Source organism: Cricetulus griseus, chromosome 3 (assembly GCF_003668045.3).
Source record: "Cricetulus griseus strain 17A/GY chromosome 3, alternate assembly CriGri-PICRH-1.0, whole genome shotgun sequence".
Classification (NCBI taxonomy): domain Eukaryota; kingdom Metazoa; phylum Chordata; class Mammalia; order Rodentia; family Cricetidae; genus Cricetulus; species Cricetulus griseus.
Window position 1 is genome coordinate 59,389,387 of NC_048596.1, and position 25,502 is coordinate 59,414,888.

The 25,502-nt window shown below is 54.1% G+C and overlaps 1 protein-coding gene across 1 annotated transcript in view; it reads right to left on the reverse strand.

Annotated features, from left to right (window-relative positions):
* Nucleotides 1–411: 411 nt before the first annotated feature.
* Muc5ac (mucin 5AC, oligomeric mucus/gel-forming) overlaps nt 412–25,502 on the reverse strand; it is a 33,351-nt gene continuing 8,260 nt past the window's right edge. The window contains exons 16-50 of the mRNA XM_035441603.1: nt 24,744–24,838; nt 24,062–24,188; nt 23,536–23,791; nt 23,336–23,388; nt 22,837–22,937; nt 22,363–22,514; nt 21,996–22,134; nt 21,793–21,906; nt 21,505–21,684; nt 19,983–20,222; nt 19,491–19,647; nt 18,727–18,855; nt 18,300–18,465; nt 16,950–16,993; nt 16,666–16,851; nt 14,257–15,948; nt 8,443–13,956; nt 8,020–8,219; nt 7,392–7,566; nt 6,821–7,071; nt 6,503–6,686; nt 6,044–6,242; nt 5,369–5,547; nt 4,925–5,015; nt 4,697–4,797; nt 4,523–4,554; nt 3,909–4,071; nt 3,435–3,539; nt 3,173–3,210; nt 2,369–2,491; nt 2,191–2,289; nt 1,675–1,794; nt 1,432–1,489; nt 1,222–1,330; nt 412–694 (exon numbers count right to left, since the gene is read on the reverse strand). Coding sequence (XP_035297494.1) covers nt 412–694; nt 1,222–1,330; nt 1,432–1,489; nt 1,675–1,794; nt 2,191–2,289; nt 2,369–2,491; nt 3,173–3,210; nt 3,435–3,539; nt 3,909–4,071; nt 4,523–4,554; nt 4,697–4,797; nt 4,925–5,015; nt 5,369–5,547; nt 6,044–6,242; nt 6,503–6,686; nt 6,821–7,071; nt 7,392–7,566; nt 8,020–8,219; nt 8,443–13,956; nt 14,257–15,948; nt 16,666–16,851; nt 16,950–16,993; nt 18,300–18,465; nt 18,727–18,855; nt 19,491–19,647; nt 19,983–20,222; nt 21,505–21,684; nt 21,793–21,906; nt 21,996–22,134; nt 22,363–22,514; nt 22,837–22,937; nt 23,336–23,388; nt 23,536–23,791; nt 24,062–24,188; nt 24,744–24,838 — 11,855 coding nt within the window. The remainder of the gene's footprint in view (nt 695–1,221; nt 1,331–1,431; nt 1,490–1,674; nt 1,795–2,190; nt 2,290–2,368; nt 2,492–3,172; nt 3,211–3,434; nt 3,540–3,908; nt 4,072–4,522; nt 4,555–4,696; nt 4,798–4,924; nt 5,016–5,368; nt 5,548–6,043; nt 6,243–6,502; nt 6,687–6,820; nt 7,072–7,391; nt 7,567–8,019; nt 8,220–8,442; nt 13,957–14,256; nt 15,949–16,665; nt 16,852–16,949; nt 16,994–18,299; nt 18,466–18,726; nt 18,856–19,490; nt 19,648–19,982; nt 20,223–21,504; nt 21,685–21,792; nt 21,907–21,995; nt 22,135–22,362; nt 22,515–22,836; nt 22,938–23,335; nt 23,389–23,535; nt 23,792–24,061; nt 24,189–24,743; nt 24,839–25,502) is intronic.

Here is a 25,502-nt window from a genome sequence, read left to right on the forward strand (position 1 = left end):
ATAAGCCCCCTGAAGTCCAGGCCTGCCCTTATTCGGTTCCTATATGTATGGAGATGTTTTAAAAACAATACACACATACACAGAATCCACAAATGCTCTGAGTGTATTTATAAAACAAATTGGCCATTTCCTGAAAGGGGCACAGGTGCAGGGCTGAGGTGAGGCCAAGCAGATGACATCCGCATGTAAGTGACTCCTTCGTTGATACTGAAGTTCTTTCCAAAGGAGTCTGTGGCTCTCAGGCTCCTACACAGTGGAAAGGACCTCTCTCTCCTCCAAGGACAGCTGGGGTTGATGTCCCTCTTGAAGAGGAAGTGGTGGGTAGGTAGGTCTGGAATTCAAGCCACTTGAACAAGCAGCACACGTCCTGCTGACCTCAGGAGGAACTTTGGGATAGCAGTGCTGCTCAGTTTACTGGAAAGGCCCAGGCACCTCCTTGCTGGCCCCGAATGCCAACTTCTGGCCATGTTCTTTACTTTCCTTAGACTTGAACTCAGATTCTGAGGACTCTGAGTAGCTTGTGTTACCTAGAGCATGGCACCGCTGGCCCAGGCAGCCACACTTTTCAACCTGGGTGTAGCTGTAGGTGCGACTTGAGCCATCATCACAGTGTAGAGTCACATTCCTCTGTGAGGTTTGCAGCTCCTGGCAGCACTCACACTTATGCTCCACTGTGTTGGCCTCCAGGGAGTACCTGTGGGTAGATCTGCTCAGTACCCAGCCCAGCCAGGAGCTGCCTACGCCTGCCACAGGCTCTGCGTCCAGTGGGCACAGTGCCAAGCTCCTGAGGTCTTTGTCACCCTGTGTTCAAAACCCTACTGCTCTCACTTGCCAATTGCCCTGGGGCAAATGTTTCTGCCACAGCTGCCCTTGGCCACCAGGTGTCCTAAGTCTGCAACCAGATGCACAGCAGGTCATTGCTGTGGGACTGGGGTTTGTACCTCTGAGATGATACTTCCCCAAACAGAAATCCTGCTTCCAAAGTAGTCACTATAGCCCAAGAGCCTTGGGACCCTGCTGATGCCACCTTGGCATGCTCAAGTTATGGTAACAGTCTCCTCCAGTACCCTTGCACCCTCTTTCTTACCCTCCTGGTTCTGCCCCTCCTGCTCTGCTTTTGGACCTGAGTGTATCACGAACCCTACATCACCCGAGCCCACCCCACCCCACTGCCGATTGCATCTCTGAACACTGTTGCCTGAGGCTCCCTGGGGCTCGTACATGGATGTGCTGTCCCCGCAGTTGCCCTGGCAGTAGGAGAGGCTCACTGGTCCCTCGGAGCTGCAGTTCTGCTGATGGATGATCTGCTGTCTTTGATGAACCGTGCATTCTGGGAGGAAAGGAAGTGAGGCAGAGGGTCGGTGTCTGCTCAGTCATTTCCTGGGTGCCCCAGGCTGGGATCAATCCCTTCCTTGTCAAGCCCCCACTTACTCTGCTGGGTGATGAGACAGTCATGGCAGCAACCATCTTCTCTCAGCTGAACCTGGCCCTGTGCCAACAATGGGCCATTGTGAATGTCAGGGGCAATGAGGCATCCAGAAATGGAGGAATGAGACACGAGGCCAAATGCCTCATAGTGGGAAGGGGATAAGCCTGATGGCTGTGCAACACTGGCCTCCCCCTCATCTCCAAGTGAGCTGCCTCCTTAGCTGGAGTGGGAAAGCCCAAACTTACCTGTGGACAGTTGATCTTGGGGCACTCCCTCTTCGTTGTCACAACTATGAATACATCTTGGAGCTTCTCACACTTATGAGTCACACAGGGGTCCCCAGGTTCTGGCCAGGACTCACCAGGCTGAAAGGAGGCACAGCTTGCTTAGTGAGTGCCCAATCTCTGTCTCCCCACAGACTATCATCTTCCAGGGAGACAGTGGCATAGGCAAGGCCTATGTTGGCCAGAAATGGCTTCTCAAGTGCCCCTGAAGTTCCAGGACCCTGCATATTCAACCTGGAGTCCCCAGGACCCTGCCTGATCACCCCTGAGCCTCCAGCATTTAGGCCACTCAGAGTCCAGGATCCCAGGACCCTGTTTGTTCAGTTCAAATGCTGTCTTCTTCATGCTTTCTATACCTGGGCCTGGGGTTTTGAGTGGTTCCTTGAGGAGTATGGTGGCTTTGCAGAGCCTGTGGTCTGCTGTTCCTATCATCTAGTCCCCTTTCTGAGGTCACCTAGCACAGTCTCAGGTACTTACAGGGTAGTAGTAGACAGAGCTGTTGCTGTTTTTAAAGGTGCAGCCCTTCTGCACACACCGGCCACAACACTGTCCTGGTTCATCCTGGTACTCAAAGCCCTGCAGGAAGAATGGTATGCTGCCTGAGTTCAGGCCATCAGCACAGTGCGATGAGAGCAGGCATGGGGCCAGTGCTCACCGTAGGGCATAGGGTGTTGCAGAGCTCCGTCTCACAGCTGATCACAAAAACATCTGAATGGGGATTGCTGGGCGCCTGACACAAGCATGTTTCACATAGGCTGGAGGAGACCACATCACCAGGCTGGGAAGAGACAGGGCTGGGCATTAGTGGACTCAAGCTGGGAAGACACCTGCCCTATACTCTGATTGACCAGTTGCCCTGGCTGCCCACCAAGCTAACCCATCACTAAGGAGATGATCCTTAGTGTTACCTTATGGTAAAGAGACCATAGTTAAGGTGCTGTCCCAGGGCAGAGCTGTAGATACTATGTCTCTATGTCAAGCTCTGCTCTGCACACATGGTCCCAGGAGGAAGGGAGTAGAAGCTATCCCTTCCCAAGCTCTGCACATTGCTTGAGTATAGGGACCCTCCTGTGTCCTGATATGGCAATGTCCTAGCAGGACCCAAGATACTACACACTTGGGAATTAGTGTGGGGAAAGCTCAGCTGGGAGAAATGAGGTACTGGCATACCCAGTATGATTTCAGGGAGCAGAGAGCTGCTAGAATCCTGATGGGCCCAGACACCAGGTACTGGCAGCTTCACGGATACTGGCGCCAACCTTAACTGCACTGCCCTGAGCTACATCCACAGAGTCTCCTGTTGTTGGTCTGGGCAGGAGCTCTGTGCCAGGGTCTACAGTGACTTAAGAACTCCTCAGCTTCTCAGATCACCACCTGAGCTCCAAAGGGATGGTGGAGATCCCCAAATGGGAAGCTCAGTCCTTGTAGGCCATAAGGCCTGAGCACCAGTGGTTCCTACCTGATAGAGGGTCCCGTTGAATTCACAGCCCTTCCGACCTGTCCAAGAGACATACTGGCTATAGCCTTGGCCTTGCAAGGGCACAGCCTGACTCTTACATCAGTATGTTCTGCTGTTAGACGCTGGAGCACCTCAGACTTCCTTCCCACCAAGGGCTCCATGCCAAGCAACAGCCCATCTCCAGCCATCAGTAGCTTCTGATTTGTCCCCTGAGAAGTTCTAGGCCCCAGTGTGGCTTGGTGCAAGGATCAGGGATACTTACCGATGCAGTTTTGGCTTGGACAGCAAGCTCCCTCCTTGTATGTGACCATCAGGCTAGAATTGTTTGGGCAGTGCAGAGGAGGAGGGCAGTGGCTGGAGTTGCAAACTGTGGGTAGAGAAAGCTGTCAGGGACTGGGCTTGCCCTGTATCTGCTTCTTTTCTGCTCCAAGGATCTACCCCACCACATGACATCATGACAGTTCCCAGGACTGCAGGAGCAGGCTCTGGTCAGGCTGGTCAGGGGAAGCTCTACCACACACACACACCTAAAGATCACCTGCTAGGACATTGCCATATCAGGACACAGGAGGGTCCCTATACTCAAGCAATGTGCAGAGCATGGGAAGGGATAGCTTCTACTCCCTTCCTCCTGGGACCATGTGTGCAGAGCAGAGCTGGCTGCTGGCCCAATATACCTATGGCTCCTCAGGAGATAGTCCTACCTACGGGTATGAGGACAGTAGCAAAGGCTCACCACAGCTGAACCGGGGACAACACTGGCCAGCCTCCAGGGCTTCAGGCACCGGCACAAAGCCAGGCTCCAGGCAGGTGGTCTGGGGACAGCTCTTCCTTTGGCAGGTCAGCGTGCCCTCCTTGCAGATGCAGTCCTGGCAGTTGAAGCTGATGGTGTGGCCCGGCTGTAGGGAAATGATACATGAACTTGACCTGTGAGTGAGCTGTTCAGCCCAAGGACAGCTGCAGCCACATGTGCTGAGAGCCACTTGTGCAGCAAGCCTGGGTTAGAGGGCTTCAGGAGGGAAGGCCTGATGCACTGAAGTCCAGGTGCAGACATGGGAGAAGGGCTTTCCCTCCACCCCATCACATGTCTCTTGAGGAAAGAAAGAGTGCCAGGAAGAACAGGCCTAACCAGCCCTCATGAGATGCCCAGCAGCTCCAGAACAAAGGCAGGGCATCTCCAGAGAGCAAGACCTTCTCAGATCCTGTTAGGACACCGGCACTCTTCCTGCCTTCATCTGGCCTTTGGCATACTAAAAACAAAACAAAACAAAAAAACCCACCCCACCAAACCCTGCACTGTTTTTGTCTCAGTGCTTTGGCCCCCCAGGAACCACCACCATTCATACCTACCTCTACAGGTTCTCCATGAGGACCCAGGCACCCTGTAGAGAGAGGTCCTGTCACTTGGGGATGGCCACAGGGATGGGGCAGGAATAAGACCCATATTGGGCACCATAGTGGGATCTGGGGTCAAGCCGCAATCTGCCCCTTCAAACCCCCAACCCCATGCCAGTGGGGACATACATTGGCAGGAAGGCACGCAGATTGAATCATTAGTACTGAAAAGTGTGGTGTCATCTGGACAGAAGCAGCCCTCTGTGAAGGGGCCAGCTTCTTGAAGGGTTCTGTGAGAAACAGAGAATTGGTGGGTCCTTCACCCTCAAGTAAGAAAGAACCCAGCCTAGGAAAGCCAAGTGCTAGGACTGGATACCCAGGGTTTTTCAGCCCTGTGAGCAGAGTGCTGACACTTACAAGCTGGTGCTGATGTCATCATTCCCATAGCAGTAGTGAGGGTTGGTTGGGCCACATGGCTGGTATACTTTGTTATCAGGGCAGGTGAATGCTGTGTGGAAAGAGAGGCACCCGTGAGAAACCATTTCAAGGCCCCACTTCTGGGATCCTCCAAACCCCAGCCACTGCTGAGTGCTGACACCTACTCAGAAGCCTTCACTAGCTATCTACAACCTGGCCCCCTCCCCCAGGCCCTTAGCTCTATTGCTGGTCCAAGACAGCTGACAGCCCAGGCCCTAAATCTACAGATACCTCAATTTGGATAATCCCTCTTTCCCAAAGCCTGGAGTTTTTCCCTCCAGGGAAGACTAGCCTTGAGGTTTTGTGCCCTTTCCCAGACTATCTGCCTAGCACCTCTAAATTCTCATAACAGAGGACAGGAAGGTGGCCTGGCTGGGCACTCACGACAGGAGTTGTTGGTCTGGCTTCTCCAGGGGATGCACCGGCCTTTGGCCGCACAGAGTGATGCATAGAGCTCTAGGCCTGAGCACACCACCTCCAAGCCCAACCCATGGCAGTAGTCAAATAAGCATCCTTTATAGAATGGTAGTGGAGGGACAATGTCGTGGCAGGACTGGAAGACTCTGTGGGAGGAAAAATACAGACGCGGTGGTGTCTGTTCTACTCAGGTTACCACTCACAGTGGGGGCTTTCAGATCTGTGAGATCCCCTTGGAGGTGAGGTCATGGACAATGACTGTGAGCCTGTCATCTAAGCCAAGGGCATCATCTGCATATGTGTGCATACCAGGAAAGGTATCAGCCAGAGCACCACTTCCTGCAAATGTCTCTCCCCTCAGCCTCCCTTACTCTGCAACCCTTCGTCCTGCACAGGTGCAGACAGTGACTGATGCTCATATCAGTGAGAGGAACTGGCAGAGGACTCCAGAGATGAGCCAACCTGGCCACCACCAGCCCTGCAGTAACATTCCAGCAGCGACCACTCTCTGACAAGATCCCTAGAGACAGTGCCCAGATCCTAGAACAAGACTGATCCCATTTTTCTTAGGAGTCTTTTGAGGACCTGGTATCTTCTGGCAGATGGAACCAGCAAGGCTACCCCCACCTTCTGGAATCTTACTTGCTTAGGATGAGCTGACAGATTGGTGACGGTGGGCATGGGGTCGGTGAAGGACTGGGTACCACTGAAATTGATGTTGGAGGAGGCCCTTGGCATGAAGGCTGGTTGGGCACCTTCCAGTGGGGGGCCATATCAGAACAAGAGGTCATTGCCCCTCCAGGCAGGCGGCAGTCATCCTTCTTGTCATTGGTGCAAGTGCCTGCAGGTGAAACAAGGGTCAGACAGCTGAGCAGAAAGCTGTGCCCAGTGCACTCATGCTGAGGGTCAGAATTGGCACGTTGTCTCACATCCTCTCCTGTGAACCTGGCTTCCCTAGAAGCCAGCTTGGTTCCCAGTGTACAGAGAGAAACCATCATGGAACAGGCAGATGTGAACCACATGTGTGCACAATCAGAAACCCCTCTAGGCCCATGGAGAGGCTGCTCCTAATACCCAAAGAATATCCAGAGTAGAGCTTACCACATTGGCCCTCTGTGTTGTTGGCAAAGAGGTTGAAGGGCACCTCGACAGAGAAGATGAGGCCTGAGAACATGACCTGGACGCCAATCTCCTGGATGGTGACATACATCTTGATACCCACACGGGACACAACAATGCCATTCTGCTGGAATCCAGGACTGACTACCTTGTCGTTGAAGATGATCTGAATACAGATGGTAGTAGGAAGTTTAGAGTTAGGGTCCGCAACTCAGACCAAGCCTGCCACAACCCCTACACACACACACACACACACACACACACACACACACACACACACACACACACAGGCATATTCACCTGGTTGGTCATGATCCCGCCAACTGGCCTGCGGGTCAGCACCACACGGTCCTGGTGGTACTCCACAATGATGGACTGTGGGCAGGAAACACTGTCTCCCAGGTCACAGAAGTAGTTGTCAATGAGCACACGGAAGTGTCCAAACACAGGCACGATCTGTTGCACCAGCACGTATGTGCAGTTATCAAGAAAAGTGTAGTAGGTGCCGTCAAACGTGATGTAGTGGGGATCACCCCAGCCGCTGCAGACACCTATGGGTACAGGGAGCTTACCTTAGAGACTGGCTCTCATCAGGTGGTCCAACCCCTCCCCCGCTGTTTCCAAATAAGGAACTCTTGAGACACATATGGACAGTCCCTTCAGACTCTGGCTGGCAGGTCCTGCATAAGCTGCTGGGATTCTGAGGCACAGCAGACCCTGCTCTTCTCCCACTAGGCTCTATGACTCCAGGGCTGTTCTTTCCACATAGCATCCCCATCTCTGACTTGATGAGGGAAAGTCTTTCCTGGTGTCCACCTCATTCTATCCTCCTCTGCCATGCCTCCCCCTGATGAACCATATCCCCACTCACACTGGCATTGGTAGTGCTGGCAGCAACTGTCCTGGTCATCCACCTTCAGGGGTGGGTAGCCGTTGGCACAAGATGGTGCCTTCACCTCTGGGCACTGGCGTGGGCTCAGGGAAATGACATTGTTGCCCTCACAGGTGGCTTGGGAGCAATTAGGCATGGGCCAGGTCTCCCCTTTCTGCAGAAACAAAGTCAGCTGTGGGTCTGAGTCCTAGGCCATAGTATCACCTATCACCTCAGTTCCCAGGCTTCTGTACCCCCATTCCAGCCCCTGTCCTCACCTCTTCCCTGCCAAAGTGTGGAAGTGGCTACAAGGGTTCACAATGTGCAAATGTCCCACTGCTGAATGTCACCCCCTTCCGTGTGCCACTATATCCATGGGTTTACATCACCTCTGCCACCTTCACTCTCATTGGGGGAAATTTCATCCCTGACACCCAACTACCCAACTATCAATGCAGTGCTGGAGGACCAGACATACAAAGCCATAAAAAAGCCCAGCCCCAAACTCATCCTGTATCAACCAGGGGCTGGCGATCTTCATGAGAACTTAAGCTGAGGTATAATTGCAAATACATCAAGGTCTCCACAGTGGCCATGAGTCTCCAGCAAGTATGGCAGATAGACTTACCATTCTTGGAGGAAACACATTGCACCTATCCCACGCAGTGACAGGTGTGATGGTAGACGCAGAGGTGGAAGCAGCAGGGGTAGGCGGTGGCATGGTGGAGGGGCAGTCCTGACTAACCCCTCTAACCACCTGGCAGTCCTGGCTGCACAATGCATAGTAACAGTGGCCATCAAGATCTGTCTGGTTGTAGATGATCGATCCTGCAAGATCAAGAGGTATGCAGAGTTTGGGAGGCCCTGGGAGAAAAATCTGCTCCTGATATAGTGGGTTGCCAACTTCAAGACTTCCCATGCAAAGAAAGAGAGATGAGACTAGAAATGTTTGAAGGCAATTGTGGCACCATCAACCAAACCCAAGGACTTTCATGGAAGAAAATCAGGGAAGAGAGGGCCTTAGGAAACTGCAAAAAGATATCTCACTTACCAATAGAGTATAGACGGCCTGAGACGTTGCACAAACAAGGGAGGGCAGAGTGTACCCTAGGGCTGGACAATGAGGTTGACGGCACAGATGGGGTGGACACAACTGGAAATGAAGGCTTGTGAGATGATGTCACAGGAGGAGTCCCATAGGTCACAGGGCAGCCTTCAGGAAGACGACAGCACAGCACTCGAACCTCGTAGTTGAGGCACATCCCAGACATGTCCTGCTGGTCCCGGTTCCTGCACACCAGGCCAATAGTGGGGTCACACTGCACCACCTGACCCAGGTCCTCCACCCTCACCTCAGGGTGGTTCTCAGCCCTGCACTCCAGCTGTGTGATCTCCTCTGGCTGATGACAGATCTTCTCTCCCGTCCTCAGGATGTTGCTGTAGGTTTCCAGGTCCCCTCCATGTGGCCCGGGCACCGGGAAGTCAGTGTCAAACCACTTGGTCCAGTTGCACTGTAGCTGGCAGTGGGTGGCCACTGTGGAGGAAGTCGTCCCAGAATGAGGCCCGGGGCCTGTGGTGCTGAGAGGAGCAGAGGTGGCTGTGGTTCCAGGCACAGAGAAAGCGCTGGTTTTTTCCATGAATGTTGTGCTGACTGTCTGCCCATAAGTGGTTCTCATGCCCCTGGGGGACATGGTGCTGGCTGTCTGCGAAGACTGGGTTCTGGAGGGGCGCCTGATGGTCGTGGTGCTGACTACCTGCACAGATGGGGTTCTAGAAGGGCGCCTGGTGGTCGTGATGCTGGTTGTCTGTGTAGTCCGGGGTCTAGAGGGGCGCCTGGTGGTCGTGATGCTGGTTGTCTGCGTAGTCCGGGGTCTAGAGGGGCGCCTGGTGGTCGTGATGCTGGTTGTCTGCGTAGTCCGGGGTCTAGAGGGGCGCCTGGTGGTCGTGATGCTGGTTGTCTGCGTAGTCCGGGGTCTAGAGGGGCGCCTGGTGGTCGTGATGCTGGTTGTCTTCGTAGTCCGGGGTCTAGAGGGGCGCCTGGTGGACCTGGTGCTGACTGTCTGCCCAGTGGTTGTGACAGATTTTCCTATAGGTGTTACTCTGCTTTGGGGTTTGGAAGGGGTGCTGGATGGTTGCCAAGAGGTTTGTCTGGATTTAGATATGGATAGTGTGCTGGCTGTCTGCACAGAGACTGAGCTGGTTTGCGGTGTGGAGGTGGTACTGGTTGTCTCCACAGTGGTTGTCCTGGTTGGGGACATGGATGTACTGACTGCTGTATGCACAGATGTCATGCCAGGAGATGAGCTGGTGACAGTGTCACCTGGGGTGCTGGACAGCGAGGCCCGTGTGGTGATTTGGCAGTCTTCAGGAAGACGACAGCAGAGCACTCGCACCTCGTAGTTGAGGCACATCCCAGACATGTCCTGCTGGTCCCGGTTCCTGCACACCAGGCCAATAGTGGGGTCACACTGCACCACCTGACCCAGGTCCTCCACCCTCACCTCAGGGTGGTTCTCAGCCCTACACTCCAGCTGTGTGATCTCCTCTGGCTGGTGACAGATCTTCTCTCCCGTCCTCAGGATGTTGCTGTAGGTTTCCAGGTCCCCTCCATGTGGCCCGGGCACCGGGAAGTCAGTGTCAAACCACTTGGTCCAGTTGCACTGTAGCTGGCAGTGGGTGGCCACTGTGGAGGAAGTCGTCCCAGAATGAGGCCCTGGGCCTGTGGTGCTGAGAGGAGTAGAAGTGGCTCTGGTTCCAGGCACAGATGTGACACTGGTTTTTCCCATGAAAGTCGTGCTGGCTGTCTGCACAGATGTGGTTCTGGATTTTTCTGTAGATGCTGAGCTGGTCTGGGTTTGGAGGGTGGTGCTCAGTTTTTCGATAGATGGAGAGCTGGGTTGGGGTTTGTAGGTGGTGCTGGCTGTCTGCCCAGAGGTGGTCCTGGTGTCTCTGGTGGACATGGTGCTGGCCGTCTGCACAGACGTGCTCCTGGTGTCCCTGGTGTCCCTGGTAGACATGGTGCTGGCTGTCTGCACAGATGTGGTCCTGGTGGACATGGTGCTGGCTGGCTGCACAGATGTGGTCCTGGTGGACATGGTGCTGGCTGTCTGCAGAGAGGTGGTCCTGGTGTCCCTGGTGTCCTTGGTGGACATGGTGCTGGCTGTCTGCACAGAGGTGGTCCTGGTGTCCCTGGTGTCCTTGGTGGACATGGTGCTGGCTGTCTGCAGAGAGGTAGTCCTGGTGTCCCTGGTATCCTTGGTGGACATGGTGCTGGCTGTCTGCCCAGAGACTGAGCTGGTTTTTGGTGTGGAGGTGGTGCTGATGGTCTCCACAATGGTTGTCCTGGTTGGGGACATGGATGTACTGACTGCTGTATGCACAGATGTCATGCCAGGAGATGAGCTGGTGACAGTGTCACCTGGGGTGCTGGACAGCGAGGCCCGTGTGGTGATTTGGCAGTCTTCAGGAAGACGACAGCAGAGCACTCGCACCTCGTAGTTGAGGCACATGCCAGACATGTCCTGCTGGTCCCGGTTCCTGCACACCAGGCCCACCGTGGGGTCACACTGCACCACCTGACCCAGGTCCTCCACCCTCACCTCAGGGTGGTTCTCAGCCCTGCACTCCAGCTGTGTGATCTCCTCTGGCTGGTGACAGATCTTCTCTCCCGTCCTCAGGATGTTGCTGTAGGTTTCCAGGTCCCCTCCATGTGGCCCGGGCACCGGGAAGTCAGTGTCAAACCACTTGGTCCAGTTGCACTGTAGCTGGCAGTGGGTGGCCACTGTGGAGGAAGTCGTCCCAGAATGAGGCCCTGGGCCTGTGGTGCTGAGAGGAGTAGAGGTGGCTCTGGTTCCAGGCACAGATGTGGCACTGATTTTTCCCATGAAAGTCGTGCTGGCTGTCTGCACAGATGTGGTTCTGGATTTTTCTGTAGATGCTGAGCTGGTCTGGGTTTGGAGGGTGGTGCTCAGTTTTTCGATAGATGGAGAGCTGGGTTGGGGTTTGTAGGTGGTGCTGGCTGTCTGCCCAGAGGTGGTCCTAGTGTCTCTGGTGGACATGGTGCTGGCCGTCTGCACAGATGTGCTCCTGGTGTCCCTGGTGTCCCTGGTAGACATGGTGCTGGCTGTCTGCACAGATGTGGTCCTGGTGGACATAGTGCTGGCTGGCTGCACAGATGTGGTCCTGGTGGACATGGTGCTGGCTGTCTGCCCAGAGGTGGTTCTGGATTTTTCTGTAGATGCTGAGCTAGTCTGGGTTTTGAGGGTGGTGCTCAGTTTTCCGGTAGAGGGAGAGCTGGTTTGGGGTTTGTAGGTGGTACTGGCTGTTTTCTCAGAGATGGTGCTGGTGCCCCTGGTGGACATGGTTCTGGCTGGCTGCCCAGAGGTTTGTTTGGAATTATGCATGGATGTGGTGCTGCCTGTTTGCTCAGAGGTGGTCCTGGTGTCCCTGGTGTCCCCAGTGGACATGGTGCTGGCTGTCTGCACAGAGGTGGTCCTGGTGTCCCTGGTGTCCTTGGTGGACATGGTGCTGGCTGTCTGCACAGAGGAGGTCCTGGTGTCCCTGGTGTCCTTGGTGGACATGGTGCTGGCTGTCTGCCCAGAGATTGAGTCAGTTTTTGGAGTGGAGGTGGTGCTGATGGTCTCCACAATGGTTGTCCTGGTTGGGGACATGGATGTACTGACTGCTGTATGCACAGATGTCATGCCAGGAGATGAGCTGGTGACAGAGTCACCTGGGGTGCTGGACAGCGAGGCCCGTGTGGGGATTTGGCAGTCTTCAGGAAGACGACAGCAGAGCACTCGCACCTCGTAGTTGAGGCACATGCCAGACATGTCCTGCTGGTCCTGGTTCCTGCACACCAGGCCCACCGTGGGGTCACACTGCACCACCTGACCCAGGTCCTCCACCCTCACCTCAGGGTGGTTCTCAGCCCTACACTCCAGCTGTGTGATCTCCTCTGGCTGGTGACAGATCTTCTCTCCCGTCCTCAGGATGTTGCTGTAGGTTTCCAGGTCCCCTCCATGTGGCCCGGGCACTGGGAAGTCAGTGTCAAACCACTTGGTCCAGTTGCACTGTAGCTGGCAGTGGGTGGCCACTGTGGAGGAAGTCGTCCCAGAATGAGGCCCTGGGCCTGTGGTGCTGAGAGGAGCAGAGGTGACTCTGGTTCCAGGCACAGATGTGACACTGGTTTTTCCCATGAAAGTCGTGCTGGCTGTCTGCACAGATGTGGTTCTGGATTTTTCTGTAGATGCTGAGCTGGTCTGGGTTTGGAGGGTGGTGCTCAGTTTTTCGATAGATGGAGAGCTGGGTTGGGGTTTGTAGGTGGTGCTGGCTGTCTGCCCAGAGGTGGTCCTGGTGTCCCTGGTGTCTCTGGTGGACATGGTGCTGGCTGTCTGCACAGATGTGGTCCTGGTGGACATGGTGCTGGCTGGCTGCCCAGAGGTGGTTCTGGATTTTTCTGTAGAGGTTGAGCTGGTCTGGGTTTTGAGGGTGGTGCTCAGTTTTCTGGTAGAGGGAGAGCTGGTTTGGGTTATGTAGGTGGTATTGGCTGTCTTCTCAGTGATGGTGCTGGTGTCCTTGGTGGACATGGTGCTGGCTGTCTGCAGAGAGGTGGTCCTGGTGTCCCTGGTGTCCTTGGTGGACATGGTGCTGGCTGTCTGCCCAGAGACTGAGCTGGTTTGCGGTGTGGAGGTGGTGCTGACGGTCTCCACAATAGTTGTCCTTGTTGGGGACATGGATGTGCTGACTGCTGTATGCACAGATGTCATGCCAGGAGATGAGCTGGTGACAGTGTCACCTGGGGTGCTGGACAGCGAGGCCCGTGTGGTGATTTGGCAGTCTTCAGGAAGACGACAGCAGAGCACTCGCACCTCGTAGTTGAGGCACATGCCAGACATGTCCTGCTGGTCCCGGTTCCTGCACACCAGGCCCACCGTGGGGTCACACTGCACCACCTGACCCAGGTCCTCCACCCTCACCTCAGGGTGGTTCTCAGCCCTACACTCCAGCTGTGTGATCTCCTCTGGCTGGTGACAGATCTTCTCTCCCGTCCTCAGGATGTTGCTGTAGGTTTCCAGGTCCCCTCCATGTGGCCCAGGCACCGGGAAGTCAGTGTCAAACCACTTGGTCCAGTTGCACTGTAGCTGGCAGTGGGTGGCCACTGTGGAGGAAGTCGTCCCAGAATGAGGCCCGGGGCCTGTGGTGCTGAGAGGAGTAGAGGTGGCTCTGGTTCCAGGCACAGATGTGGCACTGATTTTTCCCATGAAAGTCGTGCTGGCTGTCTGCACAGATGTGGTTCTGGATTTTTCTGTAGATGCTGAGCTGGTCTGGGTTTGGAGGGTGGTGCTCAGTTTTTCGATAGATGGAGAGCTGGTTTGCGGTTTGTAGGTGGTGCTGGCTGTCTGCCCAGAGGTGGTCCTGGTGTCTCTGGTGGACATGGTGCTGGCTGGCTGCCCAGAGGTGGTTCTGGATTTTTCTGTAGAGGTTGAGCTAGTCTGGGTTTTGAGGGTGGTGCTCAGTTTTCCGGTAGAGGGAGAGCTTGTTTGGGGTTTGTAGGTGGTACTGGCTGTTTTCTCAGAGATGGTGCTGGTGCCCCTGGTGGACATGGTTCTGGCTGGCTGCTCAGAGGTGGTCCTGGTGTCCCTGGTGTCCCCAGTGGACATGGTGCTGGCTGTCTGCACAGAGGTGGTCCTGGTGTCCTTGGTGGACATGGTGCTGGCTGTCTGCACAGAGGAGGTCCTGGTGTCCCTGGTGTCCTTGGTGGACATGGTGCTGGCTGTCTGCCCAGAGACTGAGTCGGGTTTTGGTGTGGAGGTGGTGCTGACAGTCTCCACAATGGTTGTCCTGGTTGGGGACATGGATGGACTGACTGCTGTATGCACAGATGTCATGCCAGGAGATGAGCTGGTGACAGTGTCACCTGGGGTGCTGGACAGCGAGGCCCGTGTGGTGATTTGGCAGTCTTCAGGAAGACGACAGCAGAGCACTCGCACCTCGTAGTTGAGGCACATCCCAGACATGTCCTGCTGGTCCCGGTTCCTGCACACCAGGCCAATAGTGGGGTCACACTGCACCACCTGACCCAGGTCCTCCACCCTCACCTCAGGGTGGTTCTCAGCCCTACACTCCAGCTGTGTGATCTCCTCTGGCCGGTGACAGATCTTCTCTCCCATCCTTAGGATGTTGCTGTAGGTTTCCAGGTCTCCTCCATGTGGCCCGGGCACCGGGAAGTCAGTGTCAAACCACTTGGTCCAGTTGCACTGTAGCTGGCAGTGGGAAGACACTGGTGTGGTGATTGTGTGTGAACTGCCTGTTGCCCAGGTCTTTGGGTGTATGGTTGCTGAAAGAGTACTGGTTTCTTTGGTGGGAGATGAGTGCGAGCTTGTGGTCCAAGGGGTCTTTGTTTCTGTGCTTACTTCATGTGAGGTAGAATGTGTGGTAGCCGATGTCATGGAGCACACGTCCACTACTGTGCAGCACTCTATCTGGATCTCATAGTTATAACAAATGGGTGGGAGCTGGTTCTTGTTCAAACAGAGCAACCCTTCCTCTGGGTTGCAGGTCACATTCTGCCCCAGCTCCTCCAGAGGTGTGTTGGGAAAGAACTGAGCCCTACACCGAACATTTTGTGGCTTCTCACAGAACTTGTATCCTTTGGATCTCAGGTTTTCAAAAGTGTCAAAATCTCCACTGTTTCTGTCAGGCCCAGGGTAGCTGCCATCTATCCAATCAGTCCAACTGCAAAGTTCCCGTTTGCATTCATGGGTAGTCTCAAAAGAGGCTATGGTGGACCCTGAGGTTGGGATGGACCATGTGGCTGAAGTTGGCTCTGGAATTGGGCTAGTAGTGGACAGAGTTGTTTTCACTGTGGTAGAACCAATGGGGGCAGACGTAGATGGACTTGGAGCTGATGAGAAAGGATGTGAGGGAGAGGGGAAAGGACTCAGAGCATGGGTAGAGGGACCTGGGATAACTGTGCTGTCTGTGTGGTCAGTTGAGGTGACAGGGGCTACGGAGGTTGTGGGCCCCTTTGTAGTTGTCCTAGAGGTTATCAATTGTGTGCTCTGGCTTGGACCACTAGAGGTTGGACAGCTGATGGGGGTACAGCACTCAATTCTGATCTGGTAGTTTTCACAGAGCTCTGACACCTGATCCTTGTTGTGACATGTCAGCCCAACAGTTGTACTGCACTCCACACGCTGCCCTAGTGCATGAAGTGGTACCTCAGGGGCATCCTCTGCACGGCACTCCACTGCCCTTGGTACTCGGCAGATCTGGTAGCCATGGGCACGGAGGTTCTCCAGAGTGTCAAAGTCACCACTGTCAATACCACGTCCAGGACGGCTGACATCCATCCAGGGAGACCAGACGCACTCCTCCTGGCACCCTGGCATGGTTAAGGTGGAGGTCATAGTAGATGTGGTCAAAGTGGAGGCTGTGGCAGGCGTCTTCACAGACAACATGCTGCTTGTTGTCGATGTAGCTGTGCTTGGGGGCCCTGTGTACACTATACTCGGAGAGCTGGTCTGTGTGCTGGAGGGTGGCATTGAAGTCATGACTGTGGACAAAAGTAACAGGAGTGAGCATGAGGGCCTTGGGGCTGTCTACCTGGTCCCTGGTCACAACCTTTCTCCTTGTACATCACCTTGGGTCTCACCACCATGGTCATACTCACTTTGAAAACTGAACATCAGAGCCGTATCACTCAGAACCTACCTCTTGGTGGACAGAAGAAGAGTGTATTGCATCCATGAACAGACAAACTAATCTCCTCTAAAGGGAACCTGCTCTCCTGGCCATCCCCTGAGCTACATGCTTATACCCCTCAAAACTAGCTGGGGGGGCTCTGACAAACCCCCAACAGGGCGAGACCTTAGGGATGTAGAGAGCCAGGCAAGGCGGCAGCTATGAATTCCAGGAAAAATTCTCATGTTTATCCAAGTACTGGCCTGGGGTCACTTGTGCTTAGAGCCTCCAAGCTAAGGCCCACACTTCCCTGAGATCCAGTCCAGAAGCTACAGAAAATGGTACCATGGACACCAGGCCTGCCAGAGTGGGTCAGGAAGATTGGTCCCTTCCTGCTGTGAGATAAAAGCAGGGTACCCACGCTCCCAGTGCCCAACTCCTGGGCCCCTTCTCGAGCCTCAGGGCCTGCCACCAACACCCAGAACTAGCCATTCCCTAACGTTCTGCAAGAGAAGCAGTGCCAATCAGCAGGAAAAGAGACACCCCCACTAAGCCTATCATTTTCTGCCACCAGTCACATCTGCCTTACCCACTGGCGTGGAGAAGGAGAAAGTGGTCGGGGGCATGGGAGTGGTGGGGCTGCAGGTGTCGACGTTCCTTTCGATGGTCCCGTTGGCCCTGCAGTATGCAGAGATGCAGCCTCCCGTGCCGTCGGTTGTGTGGTAGATGATTTCCCCAGAATGGAAGTGTTGCCCATTGTAGGTACAGACACAGGCTGTGGGGAATAGATGTTTAGCCTGTCAGGGGGTGCTGTGACATCAGCAGTGACTCTCCCACCCTGTCTCCAGCTCAGAGACAGCTGCAGGTACTCACCAGAAGCATCATAGCTACAGCTCACACCATTTTCCGTGCAAATGCTGTCAAGAGAGGGAAGAAGTAGGACTGAGTGCGTGGGAACTGGAACCGCCTGCATCCAGTGTGCTTAGTGTTGGTGATGAGGCTGGAACCGCCTGCATCCAGTGTGCTTAGTGTTGGTGATGAGGCTGGAACTGCCTGCATCCAGTGTGCTTAGTGTTGGTGATGAGGCTGGAACCGCCTGCATCCAGTGTGCTTAGTGTTGGTGATGAGGCTGGAACCGCCTGCATCCAGTGTGCTTAGTGTTGGTGATGAGGCTGGAACCGCCTGCATCCAGTGTGCTTAGTGTTGGTGATGAGGCTGGAACCGCCTGCATCCAGTGTGCTTAGTGTTGGTGATGAGGCTGGAACCGCCTGCATCCAGTGTGCTTAGTGTTGGTGATGAGGCTGGAACCGCCTGCATCCAGTGTGCTTAGTGTTGGTGATGAGGCTGGAACCGCCTGCATCCAGTGTGCTTAGTGTTGGTGATGAGGCTGGAACCGCCTGCATCCAGTGTGCTTAGTGTTGGTGATGAGGCTGGAACCGCCTGCATCCAGTGTGCTTAGTGTTGGTGATGAGGCTGGAACCGCCTGCATCCAGTGTGCTTAGTGTTGGTGATGAGGCTGGAACCGCCTGCATCCAGTGTGCTTAGTGTTGGTGATGAGGCTGGAACCGCCTGCATCCAGTGTGCTTAGTGTTGGTGATGAGGCTGGAACCGCCTGCATCCAGTGTGCTTAGTGTTGGTGATGAGGCTGGAACCGCCTGCATCCAGTGTGCTTAGTGTTGGTGATGAGGCAGCCTAGTTACAGTCCTGAGCTGGAGTCTGTGATCCTGCCCAGGTCCTAACCTTCAGTCTTCTAGGATCTACTCCATTAAGGTCACACTCTCTCAAACATCACTCCTGTCAATAGCCAATAGGGATAAGGTAGACTTTGATGGGCATTGTCCCCTCATCCCTGGGAGGACATCTTGGCTGAGGACACCATCACATTCACACACAGCTGGATTTTAGGTCAAGGGTGTCCTCCCTTTTCACATGAGCCTTAAGCCAAAGGCATCCTTCTTCCCAGCTCAGCCACAAGCCAAGGCTGTCCTTCCTCACAACTGAGCCTAAGACAAGAGTGTTCTCCCTCCTAGTTGAAGCTCAGGCCACAGGGTTTCTGGCAGGTGTGAATGCAAGGGGCCCCACAGGGCTGGCGATGTCACTTTTTCCCCCTTAGAGCATGCAACCTTGGGTTGAGGGTACTTCTAGACCCCAGGCTGTGGATAAGGTTGGCTTAGATTCCTCATGGTGTTCCAGATTCTACGTCACTCTGGGTGAATGTCTTACCAGGAATGGCAGTTCTTGTCTGAAGGTACTTTCGCACCTAGTCGGTACAACTTTCCATTGATACGGCAGGGAGGCAGTGGTGGAGGCAAAGGGATACAATTGGATACACACTGCATCTTACGCTCATCAAAGATGGGGGCTGTTGGTGGGCACTTGGGGTAGCAGCCTGTGGACCAAGAAGACTTGAGTGCCAGACAGTCTCCCACCAAGCCCTCTCACACCAGGGCCCAGGTCTGTTCCAGTGTGCAGCCTCATCCACATTAGTGTTTAAGGTTGAAGCTCTTAAGACTCCTAGTGGAGTCAGGAAGAATTATCCCAACCAAGGGTCCCATAAGAAGGCCGTAGGCCTCGAATCCCAGGTTAGACCCCAGTCCAGATCCTAGGAACCCAACATATCCTGCCCCTCCAAGCTCAGCCTTCAACCTACCTTCAAGGCCATGCAGATCATGTAGGCAGTGTCCACTAGGGTTCTGGCAGGTGCGCATGCAGGGGGCCCCACATGGCTGGTAGTGCCACTCACACTGACCCTCTGGGTTGTAGTAGTCACAGAATAGCGCTAAAAAGGAGGGAGATTTACTGGGGTAAACCTGCACCTAAGTTCTGCTAAACTATTTCCCACCCCACCCTGAGAGAAGGTGATTCAGATACAGGCTTCAGACTAATAGGGATGCCAGAAAGACAAACATCAAACGGTGCTCTCCAGCTACAGCAGCTGCTCCCCAGCCACACTGCTCCCTCAGGGCTTCAATGGACTGTGTATAAGAAGGTATACTGATGCCTCCATTGCAGAACATGTTCTGAGGCCAAGCTTCCTCCTACAGATGCTCACCCTCAGTTCATTTTCCTTAGGAAACTATTGGCCCTTTGCTGTACCCAGATGGACACACAGAGCTGGCCTCTCCAGCCTGGAACCACTGTCCCTCCCAGAGCACTCATAGCTCATCCCCTGCAGTTCCCAGCCCTTGGAGCGGCTCATGTTAGAGTCATCTGTTGAGTGGCTATAGTGTTTGTGCACTTGGATGTGCAGGACACACATAGATGTACACACACACACACACACACACACATTAGAGGTGTGTGTGTGTGTGTGTGTGTGTGCTGGCCAGAACCAAGCCAGAAGAAGCAGAAGAGGCTATCACCCACCTCATCCCCAGTTCCACCCTTCAGCAACACAGACAGAGCCCCACTCACGGCAGATGTCTGGTGTTCTCCAGGACACACACACTCCCACTTCATGGCAGGCCTGGGCATAGGCGGCCACAGCGGTGCAGAAACACTCGCAGTCACCTCCTGAGTCACAGGCACATGCGTCACTCACACAGGCTTCATAGTACTTGGCAGGCTCCACCTGAAAGAGACAAAGGCTTCAGGCTCTGAGGACTCCCATCTCCCTCAGCTCTTAGTATGTATGCTGGCCTAATAATTTGGGCCACTTTCTACTAATGTTCATGGTGACAAATGTATGACCATGAATGTCCAGCCAGGACATCATGGTGTCCATAGTCTGGCTCTGATCATGGAGGAACCTGAAGCTTCCTCAGTCCATGTTCAGAGTTAACAGCCCCAAACCATAACCCATTCCGGTATATGCGCGTGTGTTCCTGACCCCCAGACCCCCCCACACCCTCGATGGATGGTTTCTCCATCCTAAAATCCAGAGACCACCCAGCCCCACTGCCGTACATGGGCATGGCAGGCGGTGAAGGTTTCACTGTTGATGATGCTGCATTGCTTTTGGGCCCAGGACTTGCGGTAAGGGTTGGCAGTGCAGGGATCCTTGGGCACCAGGGCATCCGGGCAGGATGGGGAGAACTTCCAGCTATTTCCAAACTCCAGCACATCACCCACCACAGACTGGCTGCGCGTGGTGAAGTCATTGATGGCATTGTCGTCAAAATTCCCACACAGGCCACAGACCTTGCCCTATAGAAGCACAGAGATTAGAAATATGGGCAAGAGCCCCCTTTCAGAACCCTGATATCCACTTTGCTCTATTACCACCCAACATCCTGAAGGATGAGCCCAGGAAGAGCAGCAAGTATGAGTTTATAAGGCTTGTTGGTTGTCTAGTGGTGATGCATGGCACTTGTGCCCATCTTTGTCTGTCCTCAGGCCATAACCCCTTCTCATGAGTCCCCCAGCTTGGCAGCCCAGGAAACCTCATTCTCCATTCTTCCTGTGAGGCTGCTTTGTCCTTCTTCCCTCCACTCTGACTTAGTGTCAGCTCTCAGTCACTTTGTAGTGTGAGCATGGAGCCGTGTCACTCAGCTTGGGGTCTGTCTTGAATCGCAGTCCAAAACACTGCAGAGAGCTGGACAGTGGCCCATATTTGTCCCTTTCTAACCCTGGGGTTTGTGAGTGGGGCCTTCTTAGAAGTAGACCCTTTGAACATGTGGTCAAGTGAGATGAGGTCTCACTAAGGCAGGGTGAGTCCTGTGTCTCCTGTCTACTGTCCTTATTAAAGAGAAAAATATAGGCAGCTACACACAGTCAACCATGCAACAACAGAGATGGAGACTGGGATAATGAAGCCACAATCCAAGGATACCTGGAGCCCCAGAGGCTAAAGAGGCAAGAAAGACCCTCCTGAGCCTCCAGAGGGACTGCATTCCTACTGACACATCACTTGGGCTCCTAGAGTCCAGACACAAAAGAGAACTGGCCACCCAGTTTATGCTACAAAAACAGAAAGACCCACACAGCAAGAGCTCTCCCCACTGCTCTTCTAAAGGTCCTTTCCATCCAACCCACCTCTCTCTCAAAAACTTATCATTTGTGTGTGTGTGTGTGTGTGTGTGTGTGTGTGTGTGTGTGTGTGTGTGTGTGTGTGTGTGTGATGCATTGCCACAGAGCTCTTGTGGAGGTCATAGAACAGCTCGTGGAAGCCAGCTCTTCTACCATGTGGGTCCTGGGGATTGGACCTCGAGCCTGAGGTCATCAGACTTGTCAACAAGCAACTTCCCCACTGAGCCATCTATCTCCTGGGACTGCCTTTCTCTGTCTTCCTTTGCCTCTGTCTGTATGTCTCAACCTCTCTCACTCTCTGTCCATCTCTGACTATCTCTGTCTCTCTCCCCCTCTCTCTAGCTCTGAGTGTGTTTCTGTCACTCTCTGTCCATGTCCCCAGGCCTATGTATCCTCCAGCCCCATGTATGCCCCAGCCTCTGAGAGGGGTAACAGCAATGATTCCCTAGCTCAGCCTCACCTTGAACTCAGGGCTGAGTCTGAGAAAGATGCTGGTCTTCCTGTCCCACAGAAGCACCAGTCCAACGTCCGTTTCCACCACCAGGTAGATGCCCATCTGGTGGACATAGTAGGGGGGCTCCTGCCCCACGTCCTTCTGGACCACCTCCACCTTCCCGTCACTCAGCTTCAGCTCATAGTTCTGTATGACAAGGGGTCCTCAGGGCCTATCCAGGACCATGCTCCCTCCTGTGTGCCCCTGCACCACTGTGGAACCCCCAGGGTGTTCTGCCAGCTCCATTCCACTCACCCTCAGGAAGATCTTGATGTCCTTGGAGCAGGTGGTTCCCGTAGTACCACAGGGGATGTTCTCGGTAACAACACGAAAGGCATCCTGGGAGCTGCCGTTCCCACCACAGTGGTCCTGGAGGAACAGAAGGCGGTTAAGGGACAGGGAAGGGTGGTGAGTACCTGTGGTTGTGGGTGGCCGCAGAGGCTGTCAGCCAGGCATACCTGCAGCAGCGTGTATTCGCAGTTCCCACTGAAGCTGTAGCGCTGCCCATCGAAAGTGAGGTAGTGGCCATCCCCATACACAGCACAGGTGGCCAGACAGGGCTTGTCTGTGCACCTCCACATCCTGTTCTCACAGGTGCTGCATACAAGGTGGAGGTCAGCTGAGGGCTCCCGCAGGAATGGGAACCTTCCCAGAGACTCTGTGGGGACCCCTCATGGGAAACCGAAGCACAGAGCCAGAGGCCTTGAGAGCCTGTGCCGTGCATGTCCATCAGAGGCCATGCCAGGGCTTAGCCCATTCCTGATAAGGACCTCTGTGCCTGGTGATGCTTGGATACCGACCTCTCCTGCTGTGACCCTCACATACCAGTTGTTGCAGCCCACTCGGATGGTCTCTCCAGGCCTGTAAGTGGCCTCGTTGTGCACACAGGGACAGTCCTCGGCAACAACACAGCCTCCATTACCATCTGCCACCAACCCATCAGGGCAGACACAGCCAGGCACGCATTCAGAGATGTACTGTAGGACATATGGACAAGGTGAGTGGGTCTACATGTGGACAGATGTCTAGGGGTGACATGTCCTCTTTGTCTGTAGCACTGCAGGTGCCATGGGAGCAGGAAAACCAACAGCAGGGTGCCCAGGGGTGCTCTGGGAACACAGTCTAGCTAGGCTGCCCTGAAGGCCTTCAGCACTGGAGAGCCCTGCTGCTCTGCTCCAAGAGCCTCCATGAGGGTGCCTGATGGTCTCCACAGATACTGTAGCAGGAGATGTCAAGTAAGTAAGGGGACCATCAAGAAGCTCCTAGGGAGAGTTATTATGGAGTGACCAGGTCACTTACACAGGTCATGTCCAGGGTGTGACAGCTCTTCTGACATCCAGCTCCAGTGTCCCCCAGTGTAGCATTGTGACAGTCAAAATAGATCATGGGTGCATCACACACTGGAGAAGGAAAGGGACCAGTGAGGTGATGCTATCCACCCCTGCCAAGCTTTCTCTGAGGGAGGCCAGTGCTGTGACACCTCAGCCTTTTGTTTCCAGGCAGCCAAACATGTGGCTGCCCTATAGTGGGAGGGCTGGATACATACTGTGTTATGCATGCTGGAGTGTGTGTGTGTGTGTGTGTGGTGTGTGGTATGTGTGCACTGAGTGCTTTTATGATTATGTGTGCGCAGTGTCCACATCCTCATCTCCCCTGTTCCTGAGCCCAAGGCCCAGACTATACCAGACACAGTGAAACTGATCAGTAACCCCAGCTTTGTTCCCTTGGGATGGGCACCAACCCTGACTTGTCTTTGGAAGTATTCTCCCAGAGTTGATGGGCTCCCTCACAGGCTCACCTGGAGTCGGGGCAGGACCTCCGATGCAGGTCAGTGTTCCCTGGGTGCAGGTGCTGTGAGTAGAGAAATGTTAGAACATCATCTACTCGGGGCCCCATGAGTCCCTGCCACATCCTCCTTGTCTGCATGACCATAGGTGCATGGAGCAGGGTGACTAGGGGTCCTCTGGGAACACAGTCTGCCAGGCCTATGAGTCTTACCAAATGGCCCCACTGTCATGAACAGACTCGCCGTTGGGGACTATGGATCCCCTGTGGTAGCAGGGACAGCTGGTGGCCTGCACACATTTGCCCGAATCATCCAAGAAGGTGCCTGCAGGGCAGGTGCAACCATCTACAGGGACGAAGTTGACATGGCAGGTGACATCTTCCTCATTCAGAGCACGGCAGGTGGGCTGGCAGGTGCTGATGTGGTATTGGTAGGTCATCGACTTGGGGCAGGTAGTTGTAGCCTTTGCTGTGAGGGAGCAGAGGGAGGGGGCACTTAGGATACTGGTGGACACACAGCCTAGTAATCAATAACAGAGGGCCTAGCGGTTCAAGGCCTTTCTAGCTTCCCCAGACAATCTCCTGATTAGGGCTCTTGATCACAATGGCTCGGGTCTCCTTTAGTTTCAGAGACAGACATAGTGATAGAACCCTTGGAGCATCCAATCCGCTGTTAGGCAATAGGTAGGGACCCTGGCCTGTAGAGAAAGAGAGCCCAGCTGGCCTACAGAATACTCACTGCAGACGCCATCTCTCCAATCACTGAGCAGCACGCCTTTGGCGGCACAAGCATGCACATAGGAAGACAGGGCGGCACACATGCAGTCCTCACTCTTCTCACAGTTGCACGTGTCAAACATGCAGTTCTGGGGGTGGGAGCATCAGAGCATTAGGGACCCACCCTCACATCCAGGAGCCTGGCATCTGACTGAGTCCCCCCTACACACACACACACCCCAACATAGTCCCTCCCACCCTCCTTACCTTCCTCGGGACTGCCCCATTCCCATTCCTCTGTGGTTCTATTTTAGTGTGGATATCACACATGTACCCAACCTTCCCTCTAGGACGTGGATTCTGGGACGACCCTGGCCCTTTATCTCTGTGGCCCACCAGTCCAGCCCTGGAACACTTCAACTTCTTTACTGTCCTATTACTCACATTTCTCAAAAGCTTCCTGCTTATCCCTGTTTCTGGTGTAGACCAGAGGCTTGATTTAAACCCAACGAACAAGTGATGAGTGAGTAAGTGAAGGAATATGGATGTCAGGAACGGAACCAGAGAGACATACTGGGAGAATATCCCTGCCACCTGCTGCCTGTCAATTGCCTCCCTCCAGGGTCTTCTGGTCCTCCCAAGAGGGAACACACAATGCAGTGTTGGAGTCCTAGCTAACCAAAGAAGCACTGAGTGGGCATTACCGAGAAGTAGGTGCTGGGGTTCACGGTGGTGTGGCACTGGGAAAATGGGCCACTGGCATCAGTCAGCTGAGAACACCAGTGCTGGGCATACTTCTCTGTGGATAGAAGAGAACCCATCAGCTACTTATTCACCCAAGGTCCTGGGTTTCCTCAGCTTGGGGTTTGTAATTTCTTGCATCTCTGTACAGACAGGCATCATGGGCACTTAACCACAGGTGTCATTGCAAGATACATGAGGTATGGAAAAGCTATAGTCATTGTGTCTCTCCTTTCCTATGTTCCCAGAGCTCTCACCTTCTAGGAATATGAATGGCCATCACCACAGACAATAGTCAAGACTTCTGGGCCAAAATACAGAAGGAAAGGGGGCAGTACCAGCTGACACTGAACCCTACCTCCTCAACCCTACTTAGTGGGCTGGACAATGTCACAACTACATTAGAGTCTTGTGTCTTTTCTTTTACCCTGAAGCAAGGCCCCTAATATCCAATGCCCTGTGTACATAATGAAGCAGATGAGGCCCCTAACCTAACCATCTGTGACTCTGTCCCGGAGACCCCTCATGCCCTCCCTGCCAGCTGGTGCCATGGATGTCAGTCACCACTCTTCCATGGAGTACCCACACTTGTTTCCCTTGTAATGCTACATGGTATAAACTGCAGCAATATATTATCTAAAAATATATTTTCTGCTTGCCTTCAAGAAGACTGAGCTTTTGCCAGATGCTACAGCCAAGTTAATATAAGCCTTGCAATCATT